Source organism: Halichoerus grypus, chromosome 15 (genome assembly GCF_964656455.1).
Source record: "Halichoerus grypus chromosome 15, mHalGry1.hap1.1, whole genome shotgun sequence".
Lineage (NCBI taxonomy): Eukaryota > Metazoa > Chordata > Mammalia > Carnivora > Phocidae > Halichoerus > Halichoerus grypus.
In genome coordinates this window covers 17,020,973-17,039,546 of record NC_135726.1, presented here as the reverse complement: position 1 = coordinate 17,039,546, position 18,574 = coordinate 17,020,973, and the positions used below count along the sequence as shown (strand labels likewise).

The 18,574-nt window shown below is 40.4% G+C and overlaps 1 protein-coding gene, 1 non-coding gene and 1 pseudogene across 3 annotated transcripts in view; 2 read left to right on the top strand and 1 right to left on the bottom strand.

Annotated features, from left to right (window-relative positions):
* The window catches only part of TANGO6 (transport and golgi organization 6 homolog), a 185,713-nt gene that overhangs the window by 11,710 nt on the left and 155,429 nt on the right, over positions 1 to 18,574 (top strand). For both annotated transcript variants that reach the window (XM_078062515.1, XM_078062516.1), the window contains exons 2-7: positions 1,076 to 1,716; positions 3,870 to 3,986; positions 5,976 to 6,117; positions 9,754 to 9,890; positions 12,211 to 12,373; positions 17,082 to 17,164. In XM_078062515.1, coding sequence (XP_077918641.1) covers positions 1,076 to 1,716; positions 3,870 to 3,986; positions 5,976 to 6,117; positions 9,754 to 9,890; positions 12,211 to 12,373; positions 17,082 to 17,164 — 1,283 coding nt within the window. The remainder of the gene's footprint in view (positions 1 to 1,075; positions 1,717 to 3,869; positions 3,987 to 5,975; positions 6,118 to 9,753; positions 9,891 to 12,210; positions 12,374 to 17,081; positions 17,165 to 18,574) is intronic.
* LOC118546443 (ragulator complex protein LAMTOR1 pseudogene) lies at positions 13,390 to 14,332 on the bottom strand (annotated as a pseudogene).
* On the top strand, positions 14,832 to 14,937 carry LOC118546463 (U6 spliceosomal RNA). Its single transcript, XR_004922600.1, has one exon. It is a non-coding gene; the product is annotated as a U6 spliceosomal RNA (small nuclear RNA).

Here is an 18,574-nt window from a genome sequence, read left to right as displayed (position 1 = left end):
CCGAAATCAAGAGTTGGACACTTAACTGACTGAGTCACCCAGGTGCCCCTCAGTATTTTAAAGATGTTTTTCTACCATCTTTTAGCAGTTGTTGTTCATAAGTTCACAGTCATTTACAGCACCATCCCTCATATATAGTGCTTCATATTTTTCTGGCTGCTTCCAAGATTTTCTCTGTCTCTCTGGTTTTAACAATTGACTATAATGTGATTTTCTTTTTACTTATCCCATGATTTTTACTTAAACCATGATCCACCTTGCAGCTGATAGAGGGTCAACATGGGCTGGGGATACAAATTTTGTAGTTGGTAGCTTATAGGTGGTTTTTAAAGACATGGGCCTGGAGAAGATCCTCGAGGAAGAGAGTGCAGAATTCAGGAGAAGCCCTGGTGGAGAAGGAGCTGGCAGTGGAGGCACTTGGAGGGATGGCCCTTGAGGCCCTTGAGGCCCTTGAGAGATGGGTGTGTTTCAAGGAGGGAGTTGTTGTGAGCATTTAAGCCTCCTTCACCAGTAGAGGGCAGAAAAGACCATTTTAGGAAGGGTCGGGGTAGGAATTGAAAATAGATATTTTGTTGGGGAAAGGTGATTAAATGAATGCCTCTGAACCTAGGGCTGTATTTTGTGATCTGCCGCACTAGAATATAAGTCCCATGAGGGAAGAGACTTTGTTTTGTTCAGTGCTTTATCCCTGGCACCTAGAACAGTTTGAATGAATCTTCTGTGGTAAATATTCAGCCTTTTATTTTTCAGTTCTGGCTATAATTCAAGCCCAGTAAAATGACTAGACATGGCCTCTGCCCTCAGAACGCATGGGGAATAGAAACAAACTAGATGAAGTATAATGCGTTAGGTACATCATTCTAACTACATCCCAAAGTACTTTGGGAAGGCAGAAAATGTGGTCTTGATTTCTGGCTGTGCTTGGGTGGCCCAACTGGGGGAGGCTTTCCAGGGGCAGTGACATCTGGGCCAGGCCCCAGAGTGAGCTGGAGTGGGGACGGCGTTCCACACAGAGAGAACTACAGTTTGTTTCCCATGTATGTGATCCCTTTTTTTTTTTTTTTCCCTTCAAAAGGATCGGACTCAGGTTCACTACAGATCACAAAACATGATGTCCTGTTGGTTACTTTAAATTCTAACCTGTCTGCTTTGGAGGACAAATTGCTGAAGGATCCTCACTGGAAGAAACTCAAATTCCTAAGGGATGAAATTGCTAATAAGGCAGAATGGCCACAAAACTCTGTGGATGTCACCTGGAGTTTTACCTCTCAAGCCTTATTGTTGCTGTTGTGCTTGAAGGAAACCATGATGCGCCTCGCAGCTAATTTCAATCCAGGCAAACCCAACCTGAGGACTCCAGAAGCTGCTCCTGCCCTGAGCCCAGATACACTTAGCATCTCCCAGCAGAAGACTGTCCAGTCAGCCTTGCAGTTTGTAGTCACCTTGGGTGTTTGCCCCTATCTCATGCCTGGAGTTGGAGTCCCTTTGAGATGCAGAACTGAGTTTGGGGCCATTGTTCAGGATGTGGTGTGTCTCGACGCTCCTCCTCACGCGACCCGGAGACTGTACAGCAGCTGCAGGGTTCTTCTGAATGTTGCACGTCACCCATCTCTGGGGAGCTTGGTTTTCTGCCGCCATTTTGGGGATATTGCTGCAGGTCTGTGCCAGCTGGGATTCTGTCCAACCAAGAGAAAACCACTAAAGCCTGAGGAAGAGGTAAACACACACCGAGTGTGTGTGTGTCTTTGTGAAATGTGTGTATATTTGTATGTGTGGTTATAAAAGATGGCTCTTAGTTCTTTGGAAAAGGGTTGTTGGAAAGACCTAGAATTCCTGTTGAATGCCAAAGCATATCTAGTGGATAAATGAATCTTTTTTTTTTTATTTTTTTTTATTTTTTTTAAGATTTTATGTATTTATTCATGAGAGACAGAGAGAGAGAGAGGCAGAGGGAGAAGCAGGCTCCCAAGGAGCAGGAAGCCCGATGCGGGACTCGATCCCAGGACCCTGAGATCATGACCTGAGCCGAAGGCAGACGCTTAACCATCTGAGCCACCCAGGCGCCCATAAATGAATCTTTTTAGATGGCTGGAGCTTCATTTATTAGATGCTGGTCCTCAGCACGCTTAGAGTCCATTTCGCCTGTTTCTTCTTGTCATTTTGTGACAACTATTGCAGGCTCTTTCTTTGAGTCTGTTTCTTTTCTTTCTTTCTCTCTCTTTTTTTTTTTTGCCTCTGTTTCTTTTTTAATAAAATGTGTATAATGATACCTGCCTTGGAAGGTGGTTGTGAGGATTAAGGATAATGTGTGTAAAGTACCTAGCCCAATCCCCAGTAGTGCTCATCAAAAAGTAATTACTACTAATATTTTAAACTATTCATCTCTCCTTCATTAAGTTCTTGGGAAGATTAAATGAAGTAGGTAAAGCACTGGGTACACTGCATAATTCAATCAGTGTTCATTGTTATTATTAGCTGTTAGGGGTATTGGCCTGTTTTTTTGCTGATGTAGTAAGGATTTGAGTACCTGGATTGTAAAGGTGCTGTGGAGGTTACAGAAGCATAAGACATTAACTGAAGAGACAAGACAACATAGCAGGGGCCACTAGTCCCTCATGAGAAGACCACCAGCATCAGCATAGGAGCCTAGCCAGAAGAAGTTGTTAAGATATAATTGTATCGAAGGTCAGTGTGTCTCGGATGTGGGCTAATTCCTTAGCCCCTGCAGCCAGATTCATAATGCCCACCCACCGCATTTCTCTGTCACCTCTCTGTGTCACCCTTTAATCTTGTGTCTTTTCTGTTTGCTCTCTTTTCTTTTTTCTTTCCTGCGTATGTTCACAAACATTTGTCTAAAAGCTTCTATCATCCGAGCAGTGACATGAAATTATGAGCTCCCCCAGTGGCATCATGTTACGGGGAGCAGGGCACTGTGCTCTTTACTACAGGGTGTGAGTCTTGGCATTTCTATCCGTGCCTACTGCCTGCAGTTCCCTGAGATGGGGGGGTTCACAGGTCTTATTACTATTACCTAAGCAGTGCCCCAGAGTGTCGAGCAGGAGGGAGAAAAGGGAAGCACAGAGAAAGGACCAAGTAGGAAGGCAAGAGAAGTTGACAGAAGGGGAAACACAGGGGGTGCATGTTTTGCAGCTGGGCAAGTCCCAGCATTACGAGCTGCTCTAAGCAGTGCATGTGCTTCACGTTGCTAAATGGTAATGGGCACAATCCTGACTGCTTTACCGAGTTACTGAGGGGAACAGTACTGTTGAGGTTCAAGGGGACCTAACAAATAGCACCCCTCTTTGCTGCCCAGCTTCTGAAAGAGTTAAAAGCTAACCGATTAAGTGAGATAAAAACTCAAAATGTCATCTCTATTGCTCCTAAGTGCAAAGTTGGGGATATAGCTTATTGATGGAGACAGTTGGGTTTCCTAACAGTGCATTCCAGAGCTGCACACGCTTACTACTCACCCAGTTTTAAGGAGTGCTGGAAAACTGCAGCACCTTCTGCTCCCCCGTGGCAGGGGATATGCCTCTGTAAAATCTACAGCAAGGAAGAGCAGAGCAGAACATGCACTTGCTCCCAAGACGTAGAAGAGGAACGAGCCAAGTTGTACATGCCAACACTCACCAGTAAGTAAGTTTATTCCAAACTCACCAATAAGGTAAGTGCCTTAGATCTCCTGCCCAGAAGTGAGTGAGGGGATGCAGAGGGGGCCAGGAGCATTTTAGTATTAATACTTCCTCCAGGTGGAAGGGAGTCAAGAGGCGAAAGAAGCCTGCTCTCCTGTCCTCTCATCAGTGTTTTTGTACAGGATTGTAAACATTACCTTCTATTGCCTGCTAAAGCCAAGTACATGCTTCTTTTAGGTTTTAACAGAAGAGGAAAGAATGCTATCTAGGGAGGCCTTGAGAGACATCTTGGATCAAGTCTATCAACCATTAGCAGTCCGAGAATTACTTATCCTCCAGGGAGGACCACCCCAGGTATGCAGGCCTGGGGACTCTTGTGGGTGAATCATTAATGGTAATGTGCAGAGTGTTATCTTCTCCTGGGAAATTTGATAATCTACTTGAGTCTTTGATTATTTGTAAAACTAAGTTACACTGACCCTTAGGATAATTTTTTTTTTCAAGATTTTATGTTTAAGTAATCTCCACACCCAGCATGGGGCTTGAAACTACAACCCCAAGATCAAGAGTTGAATGCTCTAACAACTGAGCCAGCCAGGCACCCTGACCGTTAGGATAATTTTTTTTTTAAAAGATTTTATTTATTTATTTGACCAGCGAGAGAGGGAATACAAGCAGGGGCAGTGGTAGAGGGAGAAGCAGGCTTTCCCTCTGAGCAGGGAGACCGACGTGGGGCTCAATCCTAGGACCGGGATCATGACCTGAGCCGAAGGCAGACGCTTAATGACTGAGCCACCCAGGCGCCCCCCGTTAGGATAATTTTTAAGGATTTTTCTGTTAATGGAATGATGGCCACTTTTTCCAAGAATATGGCCATTTTATTTGTTTATTTTGAATTTTTGTTCATTTTTTAAATTTAACTAGAATATGGCAATTTTATTGAAAATATATTTTATTCATTCTGAAACTGGAACTCCTTTTTTTTAATACTAAAATTTGGCTGTTTGACAATACATTCTTCTGGCAGAAATATTTAGACATCTTGTTCTTTGAATGGAATATATATAGTCAAGACATTAATATTAGAACTATCATTGGGACTATTTTTATCTCCTTTGTTTGAAAACACAATAGTATATTTTCTGCTAGGTATAAGATAGTTCCTTTTTTCCTTAAAAATAATTATTTATCTGAAATGTTTTAATTTGATGTAGATGGAGTTACCTACTTGCTTATAGTATCTACCTTCAGTTATGACTATAGCCGAGTGAAGAGTGAGGGGCCAAAGGAATTAGTGGCAGGTCAGGTACAAGGACCAGCTGAAGCTGGGTACAAAGATATCTCCTAGATGAAGTCATTTTCATCTCATCTCTAGAATATTACTGTAGCCTCCCATGGAGCCCCTCTGGCCTCACGCTCCACTTCTCTGGATGACTCCACAGTTTGCCAGATTAAATCAATGCATTATTAAGAGCATGGTGAAAAGCAGAGGCTCTGGAGGTCAGCATACTCTGGAGGTCACCACACCCCAGCATGCAGTTATGTGAATTAGTAAACCTTTCCATCCCTCAGTTTCCTTAATGATTGGATAATAACTCCTGCAAGTCTGTTTTGAGATTATGTGAGAGTTATTTAGCACAGTGCCTGGCAAATTATAACCCCCTCAATAAGTGGTAATTATTAGTCCTCCTTAAATAAAAGAGAGAGGACAGGCTAGTTAGGATTAAATGTTTCTGTCACTAATTTTTATGTTCACGTAGTTACATACCACGATTAACAGCAACATAGTTCGCATTCTAGACCCAAAACAAGAGACCTCAAGTCTCTTTTGTTCATGGTGGCTCCACAAAGCTCTTGAAAAGGAGTGCTTGAAGAAATTCCACTCTTTTTTGAAACTGCTGTGCCACAGGGGGTCAGAGTAGCTGAGACCGTGGAGGCAAGGACTAGCGCGCCCTCTTCCTGCCACGGCCTGTGCTCTTAGCGGTGAGTAATGATCATAGGGCTCTTGTATGGAAGCTAGATTTGATTGGAAGGACTGCATTCAGAGATTGGTTACATCAACTTTGTGTTTCTGAAATCTATACTTTATTCACCTATGTGTTTGTCTGTTTCTGGGTTTGAAATTTCACTTGATATTTCACTTGAAGTTTCATGGTATTTCTACTTTCTTAGAAGTGATGCTGAAGGAGGTTTCTTTTTGGAAAAAAATGCTGCTCTCCTAAGTCTGTTTATCATACTGTTAATTGTCAGTATGACTCAGTATATATTTACATATTTTAATGATTTCTACACATCTAACTATTTCACTGACACTGAATTCATGTCTTTTTCTTCCTTTTTCAGTCCTGCACAGATGAGAAGACACACGTTAGGTGTCGGGCCCCAGCTTGGCTTCGGCGTCTATGTGGACAGCTGCTCTCCGAAAGGTTGATGAGACCCAGTGGTGTTCAGGCAGTAGTCCGGGGCATTCTGGAAGGAGCAGGTGGTAAGAAATAAAATGTTTCTGTTACTTTGGTATCCAGTTTCCTTCGGGTCAGGGTCTTTAGCATTTGACTGTAAAACCTGATTGTGACTAATCTCTGCCTTTGTGGAGATTGAGGAGGTTAGATTTGGAGATGAAACCTTAATGAACTTCTTTTTCACAGAAACTCATTCTCTTGCCATTTTTCTAAAACAGTATTTTTTTCTAAAACTGCTTACAGGGCACCTGGGTGGCTCAGATGGTTAAGTGTCTGCCTTCAGCTCAGGTCACGATATCCGGGTCCTGGGATCGAGCCCCAGCACTAATTCTCTCCCAGTTGTTTAAGTCTCCTTTCAGTGTATTTGAATACACTCGATATTCTATTGATTTGATCTTCTTGGAGACATCTCTCCCTGAGTCTTCTCTAATCTGGACTAGTTATCTCTTGCACAGCAGACCTCCTGGGATCTCCCTTCACCTTTATTTTTTTATTTTTATTTATTTATTCATTTTTAAAGATTTTATTTATTTATTTGACAGAGAGAGACACAGCGAGGGAGGGAACACAAGCAGGGGGAGTGGGAGAGGGAGAAGCAGGCTTCCCGCGGAGCAGGGAGCCCATGCGGGGCTCGATCCCAGGACCCTTGGATCATGACCTGAGCCGAAGGCAGATGCTTAAGGACCAAGCCACCCAGGCGCCCCTCCCTTCACCTTTAAATCCTGGTGATTCCTTTCCCTTTCTTTTGTGTTTAGTTCCTTATCTCCCATATCCCATGTACATTCATTTCCTCTTGCTCCTCTAACAGATTACCACACACTTAGTGGCTTTTTGATGGAAACGACATTTATACTGAGCCCTCAAGGCTGAGTAAGAATTTATTAGTTGAAGAGTGAGAGAAGACTGATTAACATAGGCAGAGAGAAGAGCATGTATGAAGGAACTGACACAGAAAAAGCATAGTGTTTTTGAATAAGGTTCAGTGTGGGTAGAGCAGTGAGGGCAGAGTGTGGTGTTCAGGATTTTGACCTTTATTCTAAGGGCAATGAGAAACCATTGGAAGGTTTTAAGAAGGAGAGAGGTATGATCAGATCTACATTTTAGAAATATCTATCTGGATGTATTGTGAAGAATTGGTTGGGTAAGAGCAGAAGGAGGGAGATCAGTTAAGAAGCAGTTATCTGAGAGATCACAATGGCTTGGATCAATGCAGTGGCCATAGAAATGGAGAGAAACGAATGACTGTAAGAGGTATTTAAGAGGTAGCATTGCCAGGGGCGCCTGGGTGGCTCAGTAGGTAGGCATCTGACTCTTGATTTTGGCACAGGTCATGGTCACACGGTCATGGGATTGGGCCACGCGTTGGGCTCAGCGCTCAGTGTGGAGTTTGCCTCAGATTCTTTCTCCCTCTTGCTCTGCCCTGACCCCTACTCGTGTGCTTGCCCGCACTCTCTCTCTCAACTAATTAATTAAAAAAAAAGGTAGCATTGTCAGAACTTAATGAAGGGCTGGATATGTGGGGAGGAAAGAGGAGAGACAGAAGAATCAATCTTGACTTCCCATTTCTAATGGCAAATGTACCTTGGTCCTGTCAGACAAAGGTCAGGTCAGTGTGGTAGGCAGACATTGATAGATTTGGTCTAGAGTGACTGCAATGTTGCCTCCCCAGTTCTGACAAATCATCAGTTATCTGAGAGAAGTTGCCATGTGCAAATAGGTCCTTGCAAATCTTTTTCTGAAGAAAAGTTAGAGTTCACCCAAGGTCATGCAAATTGGAGAGCTGCTATAAACACTTAGAGCCCTATTTTTGCTATGAGCTTTTTCTCCCTCTACTTATGCATGTATATATTTTTCTGTTATCTATTTAAATCTTGTTTCTTCTCAAAACTGATTTGAGGCAATTTATATTTACTCACACATTTGCCATTTCTGGTGTTCTTCATTTCTTTGTGTAGATCCAAATTTTAATTCAAATTTCCTTCTGCCTGAAGAACTTTAGCATTTCTTATAGTGCAGGTCTGCTGGCAGTGAATTCCTTTGGCTTTTATTTATCTGAAAAAGTCTTATTTCACCTTCCTTTTTGAAAATATTTTTGTTATCATTTTTGTCTTTGTTCCTCTGTATATGATATATCTTTTTTCCTCTGGTTGCTTTTAAGTTTTTTCTCCTTGTCAATGGTTTTTAGAAATTTGATAATGGTATGCCTTGGTATGGATGATTTTCTTCATGTTTCTTCTGCTTAATGTTTCTTGAGCTTGTTAGAGCTGAGAATTTATAGTTTTTGTCATATTTGGAAATTGCTCAGACATTGTCTTCAAATATTTTTTTCTATCCTCTCTTCTCTCTCTTTTTAAAACTTTTTTTTTTTTAAAGTAGAAGCCCCAATATGGGGCTCAAACTCAGGACCACCCAGATCAAGAGTCATGTGCTCTACCCACTGAGCCAGCGAGGTGCCCCTCTTCTTTCTTTTTGGAATTTGATGTACACCTAATATTATGCTTAATGTAGTCCTATAAGTTACTGATGCTCTATGTTTTTTTGTTTTGTTTTTCAGTCTTCTTTCTTTGTTTCATTTTGGGTAATTTCTATTGCTGTGTGTTCAGGTTTATTGATTTTTTCTTCTGCAGTATCTAATCTGCTGTTAATCCCATCCAGTGTATTTTTCATTACAGGTATTTTCTTTCTTTGAGTTTTTTTTTTTTTCTTTTTAAGACTTTATCTATTTATTTGACAGAGAGAGACACAGCGAGAGAGGGAACACAAGCAGGGGGAATGGGAGAGGGAGAAGCAGGCTTCCTGCTGAGCAGGGAGCCTGATGTGGGGCTCGATCCCAGGACCCTGGGATCATGACCTGAGCTGAAGGCAGACGCTCAACGACTGAGCCACCCAGGCACCCTAAGATTTTATTTATTTATTTGAGAGAGAGAGAGCACACAATTGGGGGGGGCAAAGTGAGAGGGGAAGCACACTCCCCACTGGGCAGGGAACCTGATGCAGGGCTCGACTCCAGGACCCTGGGATCATGACCTGAGCCAAAGACAGATGCTTAACTGACAGCCACCGAGGTCTCCCACAGATATTTTCTTTTTCATTAATAGAGGTTCCATATTGGTCTTTTTTATATCTTCCATTTCTCTCATCATGATCATTCTTTACCTTCTCGAAAATAAGGAATAAATTTGTAAAACTGTTTTAGTGTCCTTGTTACCGAATTTTGTTGTGTCTGTTTTAATGGGTCTGTTTCTATGATTTTTCCTCAGGGTTATGGGTCATACTTTCTTGCTTCTTTGCATGCCTTGTAACTTTTTTTATTGAGGTATTACTCACATACCATAAATCCACTTTTAAAAGAGTACAGGTCAGTGGTTTTTAGTATATTCACAAAGTTGTACAACCATCACCAAAATATAATTCCAAAACATTTGTATCATCCCACTCCCCCCAACTTATTAAACTTACGTCGATAATAACATTACAATGATTAAGTGCTCCTTTTTCCTCCAAACTTCCCAGAAACCAGCATGGAAAGTGCAGAGGGGTAGATTATCTTATAAGAGAAATAAATAATTACCAGTAGTGAAAAAACACTTTTTTGCCGAGATTTTAAGGATCATATGGGGTAACTGGTATGAGTTTTTCACATCTCTGTCCATCGCTGACAGCTGGGGCGGCTGGTGGGAGTGACGCCGAGGCAGCGGCTGCTGACTGGAAGAAGTGTGACCTGATTGCCAAGATTCTGGCCTCTTGTCCCCAGCAGTCTCTTTCACCAGAGGATTACTACAGGGATATCTGCCCCCAGGTAAACAACTTTGTTTCTTTTCACTGTGTGAGGATTATCTGCTTATTCACAGAAAGGAGACTTTAATGTTTCTCTAATGTGGAGGTAAAAGCAACATAATATTTAAGTTTATTGTTCAGTGAGGGGCCTTGTTAATGAGTGAATAAACACCTGTGTATGAGACCCGCCTAATTGTTAGGTTTGAGAACGCCTCCCCATTGTCAAATGAGTAGTCCCGCTTGCTCTCTGTGAAATGTGAAACTAAAATTTCATCCTGTTCATTATCTTTTCTGTGTGTTTTTAATTAGTTAAAAAAACAAAAGGTATTAAGTAAACAAAGTAAATTAACATGGTATACAATTTAAAAAGCACAGAAGAGTAAGCAAAAATAAATCTTCCTCAGAATGTCTGGGTGGCTCACTTGGTTAAGCATTTGCCTTCAGCTCAGGTCATGATCCCGGGGTCCTGGGATCGAGTTCTGCATCTAGCTCCTTGTTCGGCGGGGAGCCTGCTTCTCTCTCTGCCTGCTTCTCCCCCTGCTTATGTGCTCTTTCTCTCTCTCTGACAAATAAATAGAATCTTAAAAAAAAAAAAAAAAAAAGTCTTCCTCTCATCTCTGTTTTCTGGTTTCTCAGCAGTAGTCACTGTTACCAATTCCTTGTTTATTTTCCAGTGATATTCTGTGTATTAATGTATATCCAATTATATGTGTATGTATCTGTTTATATATTCTAATTTTTATCTAAGTGATAATATGCTACACTGTTTTTCATTTTGCTTTTTTAACTTAACAATGTACCTTGGAGATCATTTCATATAGAGTCATTTTATAAAGAGTTGCCTCGTTCTTTTCATGGGTACGTGGTATTTCACCATATTAATGTACCATAACTTATTTAAACAGCTGTTTCCATTCTTTTGCTGCTTCAAATCATGCTGCAGTTAATACCTATAATTTTTTTTTTTTTTAAGAGAGGGAGAGAGTGGAGTAGGGGCAGAGGGAGAGAGAGAATTTTTTTTTTTAAGATTTTATTTATTTATTTATTTGAGAGAGAGCACATGCATAAGCAGAGGGTGCGGCAGAGGGGAGGGAGAGAATCTTTCAAGCAGTCTCTCTGCTGAACAAGGAGCCCGAGGCGGGGCTTGATCCCAGGACCCTGGGGTCATGACCTGAGCCAAAGGCAGAAGCTTAACCAACTGAGCTACCCAGGTGTCCCTAGAAATGCACTTTTCTATTGACTGCTTACACTAGGGTATACCACTCATAGGCACTGGAGAACTATATTTATCTTTGAGAATAAAATAGATTCCTTTGTGGGATAGTTCAGGCATGACAGGTTCTTCAGACCCTAAATATATTTATATGCCTTGATTCAGAAATTTCATTTGGTAGTGCTATTTATAATAGCAATTTTTTCTTAAGTTCTTAATTTTTTTTAAAGATTTTTTTAAAAGATTTTATTTATTTATTTGAGAATGACAGCAAGAAAGAGAGTGCACAAGCACGGGGGAGGGGTAGAGTCTCGAGAAGCAGGCTCCCTGCTGAGTAAGGAGCCCAGTGCGGGGCTTAATCCCAGGACCCTGGGATCATGACCTGAGCCGAAGGCAGACGCTTAACTGACTGAGCCACCTAGGCGCCCTTAAGTTTTTAATTTTAATTCCACTGTAGTTAACATACTGTGTTATATTAGTTTCAGGTATACTATAATAAAAAATTTTTTTTTATTATGTTAATCACCATACATTACATCATTAGTTTTTGATGTAGTGTTCCATGATTCATTGTTTGCCTATAACACCCAGTGCTGCATGCAGAACGTGCCCTCTTTAATACCCATCACCAGGCTAACCCATCCTCCCACCCCCCATCATAGCAAAATTTTGAGAGAAAACTGAATGTCTGGATATTAGGAAATAATAAGTTCTTACATGCATCTTAAATATAATATTTTTGAGGAATTTATAACAATATGAGCAGATTTCAGCAGTATGTAAAACTGAATATTAAGTGTGGTCTCAATTAAAAAGAAAAAAATTAAACAGAAATAGATTGGAAAAAATATACCAAAAATGACTTGGGATGATTTTTCTTAAAACTTTCTTTTGCAAATTTTCTACGATGAACATGTATTTTATAAATTTGATAGCATTATTTGATAAAAGCATAGCTTGGTTCTCAAACCCTCTGATACTGGGTTATTAAATGTAAAAAAAAAATCTCTTGAATCAGTATTATTGTAGTAAGCTTATTTTTTGGTCTAAAGACACTAGTGCTTTTTCTAGTTAATGTAATGCTCCTTACAAAGAGTCTTATATTTACCTCATGTACTTTTTCTTGTAGATTCTAGACTTATTTCACTTTCAGGATAAATTGACAGCGCGGCAGTTTCAAAGAGTTGCCACCAGTACCTTTATAACGATGTCAAGAGAACACCCACAATTGGCTTCAAAGTATTTGCTTCAGCCTGTTCTAGCTCCTCTCCATCGATGTTTAAATACAGCAGGTAAAGAAGGAAGTCTGGTGGTTGGGTGTCCTTCTCAAGGATCTTCCTCAGTGTTTCAGATTTAAATGACTGAAGTCTGTTGTATTTCAGTGACTTTAGTTTTGTTTTCTTTTGTCCCGAACTTTTTATTTTGAAAAATCCACCTCACAAAAGTTCCAAGAAGAGTACATTGAACCACCCCTATACACTTTACCTGGATTGACCATTTTGGCCGTATTCGTTTTATCTTTCTCTTTTTATGCATGTACATTTTTTCCTGAAGCACTTGAGAGTTAGTTGCAGACATCATCTAATATACAGACTTGATTCGGGGGGCCTGACTGGCTCAGTCGGAAGAGCATGCAACTCTTGATCTTGGGGTCATGATTTTGAGTCCCATGTTGAGCATAGAGATTACTTAAAAATACATAAAGTTAAAAAAATAATATACAGTCTTGATTCAAATTTCTGAGTGTCTCAAGAATTTCCTCTGTAGCTATTTTTTTAATCTAGAATCCAGTCAAGAATCATGCATTTCATTTACTTGTTACATCTTTTTAGTTTGCATTAAGGTAGAATAGTTCCCTAGTCTTTTGTTTTTCACCATGACAAATTTTTTTTTCCAGATGAATACATTTCCTTTATCAAGGGTGACAAATCAAAACAAAACCCCTAAACCCCAAACATTTAAAAACCCAGGGTGCTGGAAATACAAACTCAATTCATTTGAATTCAAGCTCATCCAGATGCAGTCACAAACCCTAGTGAGATGCATGTGAGCACTAAGGCTGGGAGAGGGGGCCAGGAGTGAGGCCAAGAGAAAGGGTGGGAAGGGGCCCCCATAGGTTCCCTAGGGATCACCCTCACAGTGGTACCTCCACCTTCCCAGCGACATTGAAGACCTACTAGGCCCTAACCTTTTGACCACCCCCATCCCTGATGAGGGCTTTGAAGGTCAGTCCCAAGTGGCTCTGCCTTCCCTTGCTCTGTCCTTATCCCAGCCTCACCTTTCTCCTCCTCCACATTCTTTTCTGTGATTAGTGGCAGGTTAGGGTACTGTGTGAGCCATAGTGAGGCTGGGGGCTAGGAGAGGCAGGGTGGAGTACAGGTGAAGAGAGAAGAGCTGTCCCAGGATCCCTGTCTTTACGGATCCCAGACTGTGCAACCAGCTCCTCTTACATCCGCTCCAATCTGAGGAAGTGCCCTGGAGGCCTAAGCAGCTGTCCTGGAGACGTGCTGCAAGTCGGAGAAGGGGAGGGGCTCACTGGCCCGCACATGGTGGGGCTGGCAGGTGAGCGATGGCGGCGGCGGCTCAGCCTGGTGCTCCGCACAGCCAAGTGGGTGCTCTCCTGCCTTGCCGGGTCCGTGTACTCATGCAGCTCCGTGCCCTGGGAGGCTGCAGCAGACACTTGGGTGATGTTGCTGGCTGTCTCAGCAAGGGTGGGGGAGAGCAGGGCCTGCTCATCTGTGTGAGCCGCAAGGCAGGCTGTGGTGGTTGGGCTCAGCTCCACTGAGGGCTTTGGTAGGTAGGCCGCTAGGGTCCTGCAGCAGCTTCTCGGTCCTGGTTCAAATCCTCGTTCTCTGTAGCAGCACCCCGTGGCTGGGGTCCGGCCAAGCACTCAGGCCACGCTGAGGAGGGACGGCATCTGTCCTCACAGTATTTTTGAAGAGCCTTGGTTATAAAATGTTCTGCAATTTGTATGTCTAATTATTTCCTCATGATTAGATCCAGATTAAACATTTCAGCAGGAGTACTACATAGGATGAAGGTTATTTTTTCTCAGTTTCCATCAGATTAGGGGCCACATGTTATCAGTTTATCCCATTGTTAATGATGTTAAATTTGGTCATTTCATTAGTAGCCATATTTCTCCATTAAAATACCTTAATTGTAATTAGTAAGTAATCTATGGGATGATAGTCTGAGACTATACGTATTCTGTTTCCTGATAGTCTTTCATACGGTGGTTTGGTAACCATTAATGATTCTTGCCAGTAAAATGGTGGCTTTCTATTTCTTTTATTTCTAATTTGTTAGGCTGCCATTCTTTTTTTTTTTTTTTTTAAGATTTTTTAATTTATTTATTTGAGAGAGAGAATGAGAGAGACAGCATGAAAGGGGGGAGGGTCAGAGGGAGAAGCAGACTCCCTGCTGAGCAGGGAGCCCAGTGTGGGACTCGATCCTGGGACTCCAGGATCAAGACCTGAGCCGAAGGCAGTCGCTTAACCAACTGAGGCACCCAGGCACTCTAGGCTGGTATTCTTCTATAAAGCAGAGCTTTTCTTTCTCCTTGCCTCATCCCTCCCCCACCTTTTTTTTAAGATTTAAAAAAAATTTTAAGTACAAGCTAGCCCGCCAGCATGGGGCTATAGCTCACGACCCCAAGGTCAAGAGTGGCATGTTCTACTGACTGAGCCAGCCAGGTGCCCCACCTCATTTTAAAAAACTAATTATTTAAGTATCAAAAAGATTCAGAGAGTGCTCACTTCGGCAGCACATGTACTAAAATTGGAATGATACAGAGAAAATTAGCATGGCCCTGTACAAAGATGAGATGCAAATTCATATAGTGTTCCGTATTTAAAAAAATAGATTAAGAGATTCTTTTTTATTCATTGGGTTACCAGACATTCCTGTCATTCATTTTGATGCTCAGATTTTCCCATATTTGGTGGGTTTTATTCTGTTTTAATGTCTTAGAAAATTGACGTTTTACCACCTCCTTTAGTATGTTTTCATACTTCGCTGAGTTTTTCCCCCCATACTTTACTGTATTTAATGTTTGGATACAGAGTATTATTTCAGCATTGTTCCTTTAAAAAAAGGAAAACCTTTCTAGGTAGTAGTTCCTAAGGTTATAAATGAAGAAGAAGTTTGATGTTATGGTTAAACCAAATTTAGTTCTGTGTAGACTTTTTCAAAAAGTTATTTGTAGTATAAATTTTTCTGGGCACGTGTGGTGGTGGGGTGGTGGCCAGGGAGAGAGAAAGCCTAATTCTTTTTTTTTAAAGTAGTTTCCACACCCAGTGTAGAGCCCAGTCCAGGGTCTTGAACTCACAACCCTGAGATCAAGACCTGAGCTGAGGTCAAGAGTTGGATGTTTAACCCACTGAGCCAGCCAGGTGCCCCAAGAAAGTCTAATTCTGGTGCATAGTAAAACTTCACCAAACTGAGCCTGGTGAAGCAAAATTTGTGATTATTCAGATATGATAAACATCATACGTGTGTGTGTGTGTGTTTGTGTGTATTTATTTTATTTATATATATTTTTTGGTGTCTGTGGTTGGGTCCAAACTAAACATGATATTTGAGTAAGTAATTAAAATTCCTTTATGTATTTCATAGAAATCTAGTCTAGAATCAGTATGTTCTTCAAAAAATGGCTCAAGAAATGAAGTCTTATTTCCTTTCTTTTTAAAGATTTTTAAGTCATCTCAACACCCAACCTGGGCCTTGAACTCACAGCCCCGAGATCAAGAGTCATGCTCTACCACCTGAGCCAGTCGGCCACCCCTGAAATATTATTTCTGTTGGCCTTCAGCATTAGGGTCTAGCAATTTTTATATATCTAATTTCATGTACTAAGACTATACCTCACTACTAATCTATTTATTCTCTTGTCCCAATAATCTCTGTTTTAACAGACCCTTCTGGGTAATTCAAATGTGTGCTCAAGTTTGAGTCCTGGTCTAAGAGCACTATTCTTGAGAGGCCTAGATTCAGTCCATTTGTGGATTAATTATTTTTTTCCTAGACCTTGTTCATTCATTTTACAAATATTTATTGGACATCTGTTTGCCAGGCATTTCTTAATGCGTTAGGTTATATTTGTAACACCAGCTATATGTTTTGCATCAACAATCTATGGATAACAAAAAGGACTATATAATAGTCTGACTGGTTTTATTTTTTTATTTTTATTTTTATTTTTTTTCAAAGATTTTATCTATTTATTTGACAGAGAGATAGTGAGAGGGAGCACAAGCAGGGGGAGTGGGAGAGGGAGAAGCAGGCCTTCCGCTGAGCCGGGAGCCCGATGTGGAGCTCGATCCCAGGACCCCGGGATCGTGACCTGAGCCGAAGGCAGACGCTTAACGACTGAGACACCCAGGCGCCCCTAAAACTTTTTAAAGGGAAATTTTCAATCATATCTGTAGAGAAAAGTTTTATAAATTCCTTTGTATCAGTCACCTCAGTATAACCATTGACTCTGTCATTTTCATTTAATCTAATCCCCAATTTTTTAAGATTTTATTTATTTATTTGAGAGAGAGAGAATGAGAGGAGCACGAGAGGGGGGAGGGTCAGAGGGAGAAGCAGACTCCCCGCCGAGCAGGGAGCCTGAAGCGGGGCTCGATCCTGGGACTCCAGGATCATGACCTGAGCTGAAGGCAGTCGCTTAACCAACTGAGCCACCAGGTGCCGCGAATCCCCAATTTTTCTATTCATTAAATTTACAAGTAAAATTTTAAGTCATAATGTTTCATAGGTTACTTGTTTTTTTCCTTTTTAGTGACACATAAAACAATAATGAATGTTTATAATCTTATTGACATCATAGATTTCATGAAATATTGTATTTGATGTTGTACTTAGTAACCGTGTCAAATCTCTAATTTTAGCTGTTACTTATAGAACTATCTTTCTAATAAAATTTTCTTTCTCAAGTCCTGAGTCCCTATTCAGTGAGGCAATGAGTATGGGTAATTTTGTTTTTTTGTTCTTTAGAGATTCCAGAGAGTGACATGGTGCCAGGGATCATTTTGGTGACAGAAGAAGAACTTACTACGTGTATTGAGGATGTATTTAAGGTTGGTAATTTGAGTCACTAATGTTTTTAGCTAATATTTATACTTAGTCTTTTAAAAGAGTTTTGCCTTTTTAATTGGTACTTCAAGAATTGGAATGACTAATTTTGAATTCCAAATGATCAATATTTTTTCACTCTGAAAACTGGAAACTAAGCTGTTAGTAAAAAAACTGATACATTTTGAAACTGTCAATTTCATCATTTACACTGAATGTTAAACAGTTTAGATTCTCTAAGTAGCACATACCATTGATGAAAGCATATCTTTTTAGATATGCTTTCAGAAGAAACTAACAGTGACTTTTGCAATGCTGTAGGTTTCCAAAACTGTATAGTATTGAATCTACTTTATATCTTTTGATAGTAATCACCATCATAAAAAGTCTGAATAAATGAATCTTGGAAATGACTACCTAAATATATTACTGAAAATGGAAAAAAATATATATTCTCTATGATTCCAGTCTTATAAATATATATGAAACATATATTTTTAGACAAAAAATGAAATCCATTGTGTGAGGGCCAGATGGAGCTGGGGTAAATATTCTTCTTTAAAGTTTATTTCAATAAATTCATAATAGTATTTTACTATTAAAAATATCCACACTAGTAAACAGCTTTCAAAATTATATTCCATGTAAAAAGGTACATCTGCTCTGGAAAATAGTTTGGCAGTTCCTCAAAAAGTTAAACATGGAGTTATTATTGTATGACCCCGTAACTCCACTCTTAGGTATATACCCAAGAGAAATGAAAACATGTTCAGACACAAACCTGTGCACAGATGTTCATTGCAGCATTATTCATAATAGCCAAAATGGAACAGCCCAGATGTCTATCAACCGATAAATGGATAAGCAAATGTGATATATCCATATAATGAAATATTTTTTAGCCATAAAAAAGAATGAAGTATGGACACATGCCACAACACAGACAAACATTTAAAAATAACAATTAAAAAAATTTTTTTTTAAAGATTTTGTTTATTTGACAGAGATAGACACAGCAAGAGAGGGAACCCTGGCAGGGGGAGTGGGAGAGGGAGAAGCAGGCTTCCCGCTGGTTTCTTTTTGACGTAAGGAAAATGTTCTGGAATTAGACAGTGGTGATCGTTATACAACCTTGTGAATATACAAAAAGCCACTTAGTTGTACATTTTAAGAGTGCATTTTATGGCATGTGAATTATTCATTACTTTAAAATTCTACATTTCCCATTTCTGTAGCAGTAAATTAAACATTTTAGAGTAAATGTTTAGCTTTTTATGAACTAATTTAAACATACAAAAAAAAATTAGTGGTAAAACACTCATGAACCCACCACTCAGCTTAAGAAATTAAACATTACCAATTCAGTTGAAATCTTCTATCTGCCTACCCCGGTCACATTTCTCTTGCTTCCTACC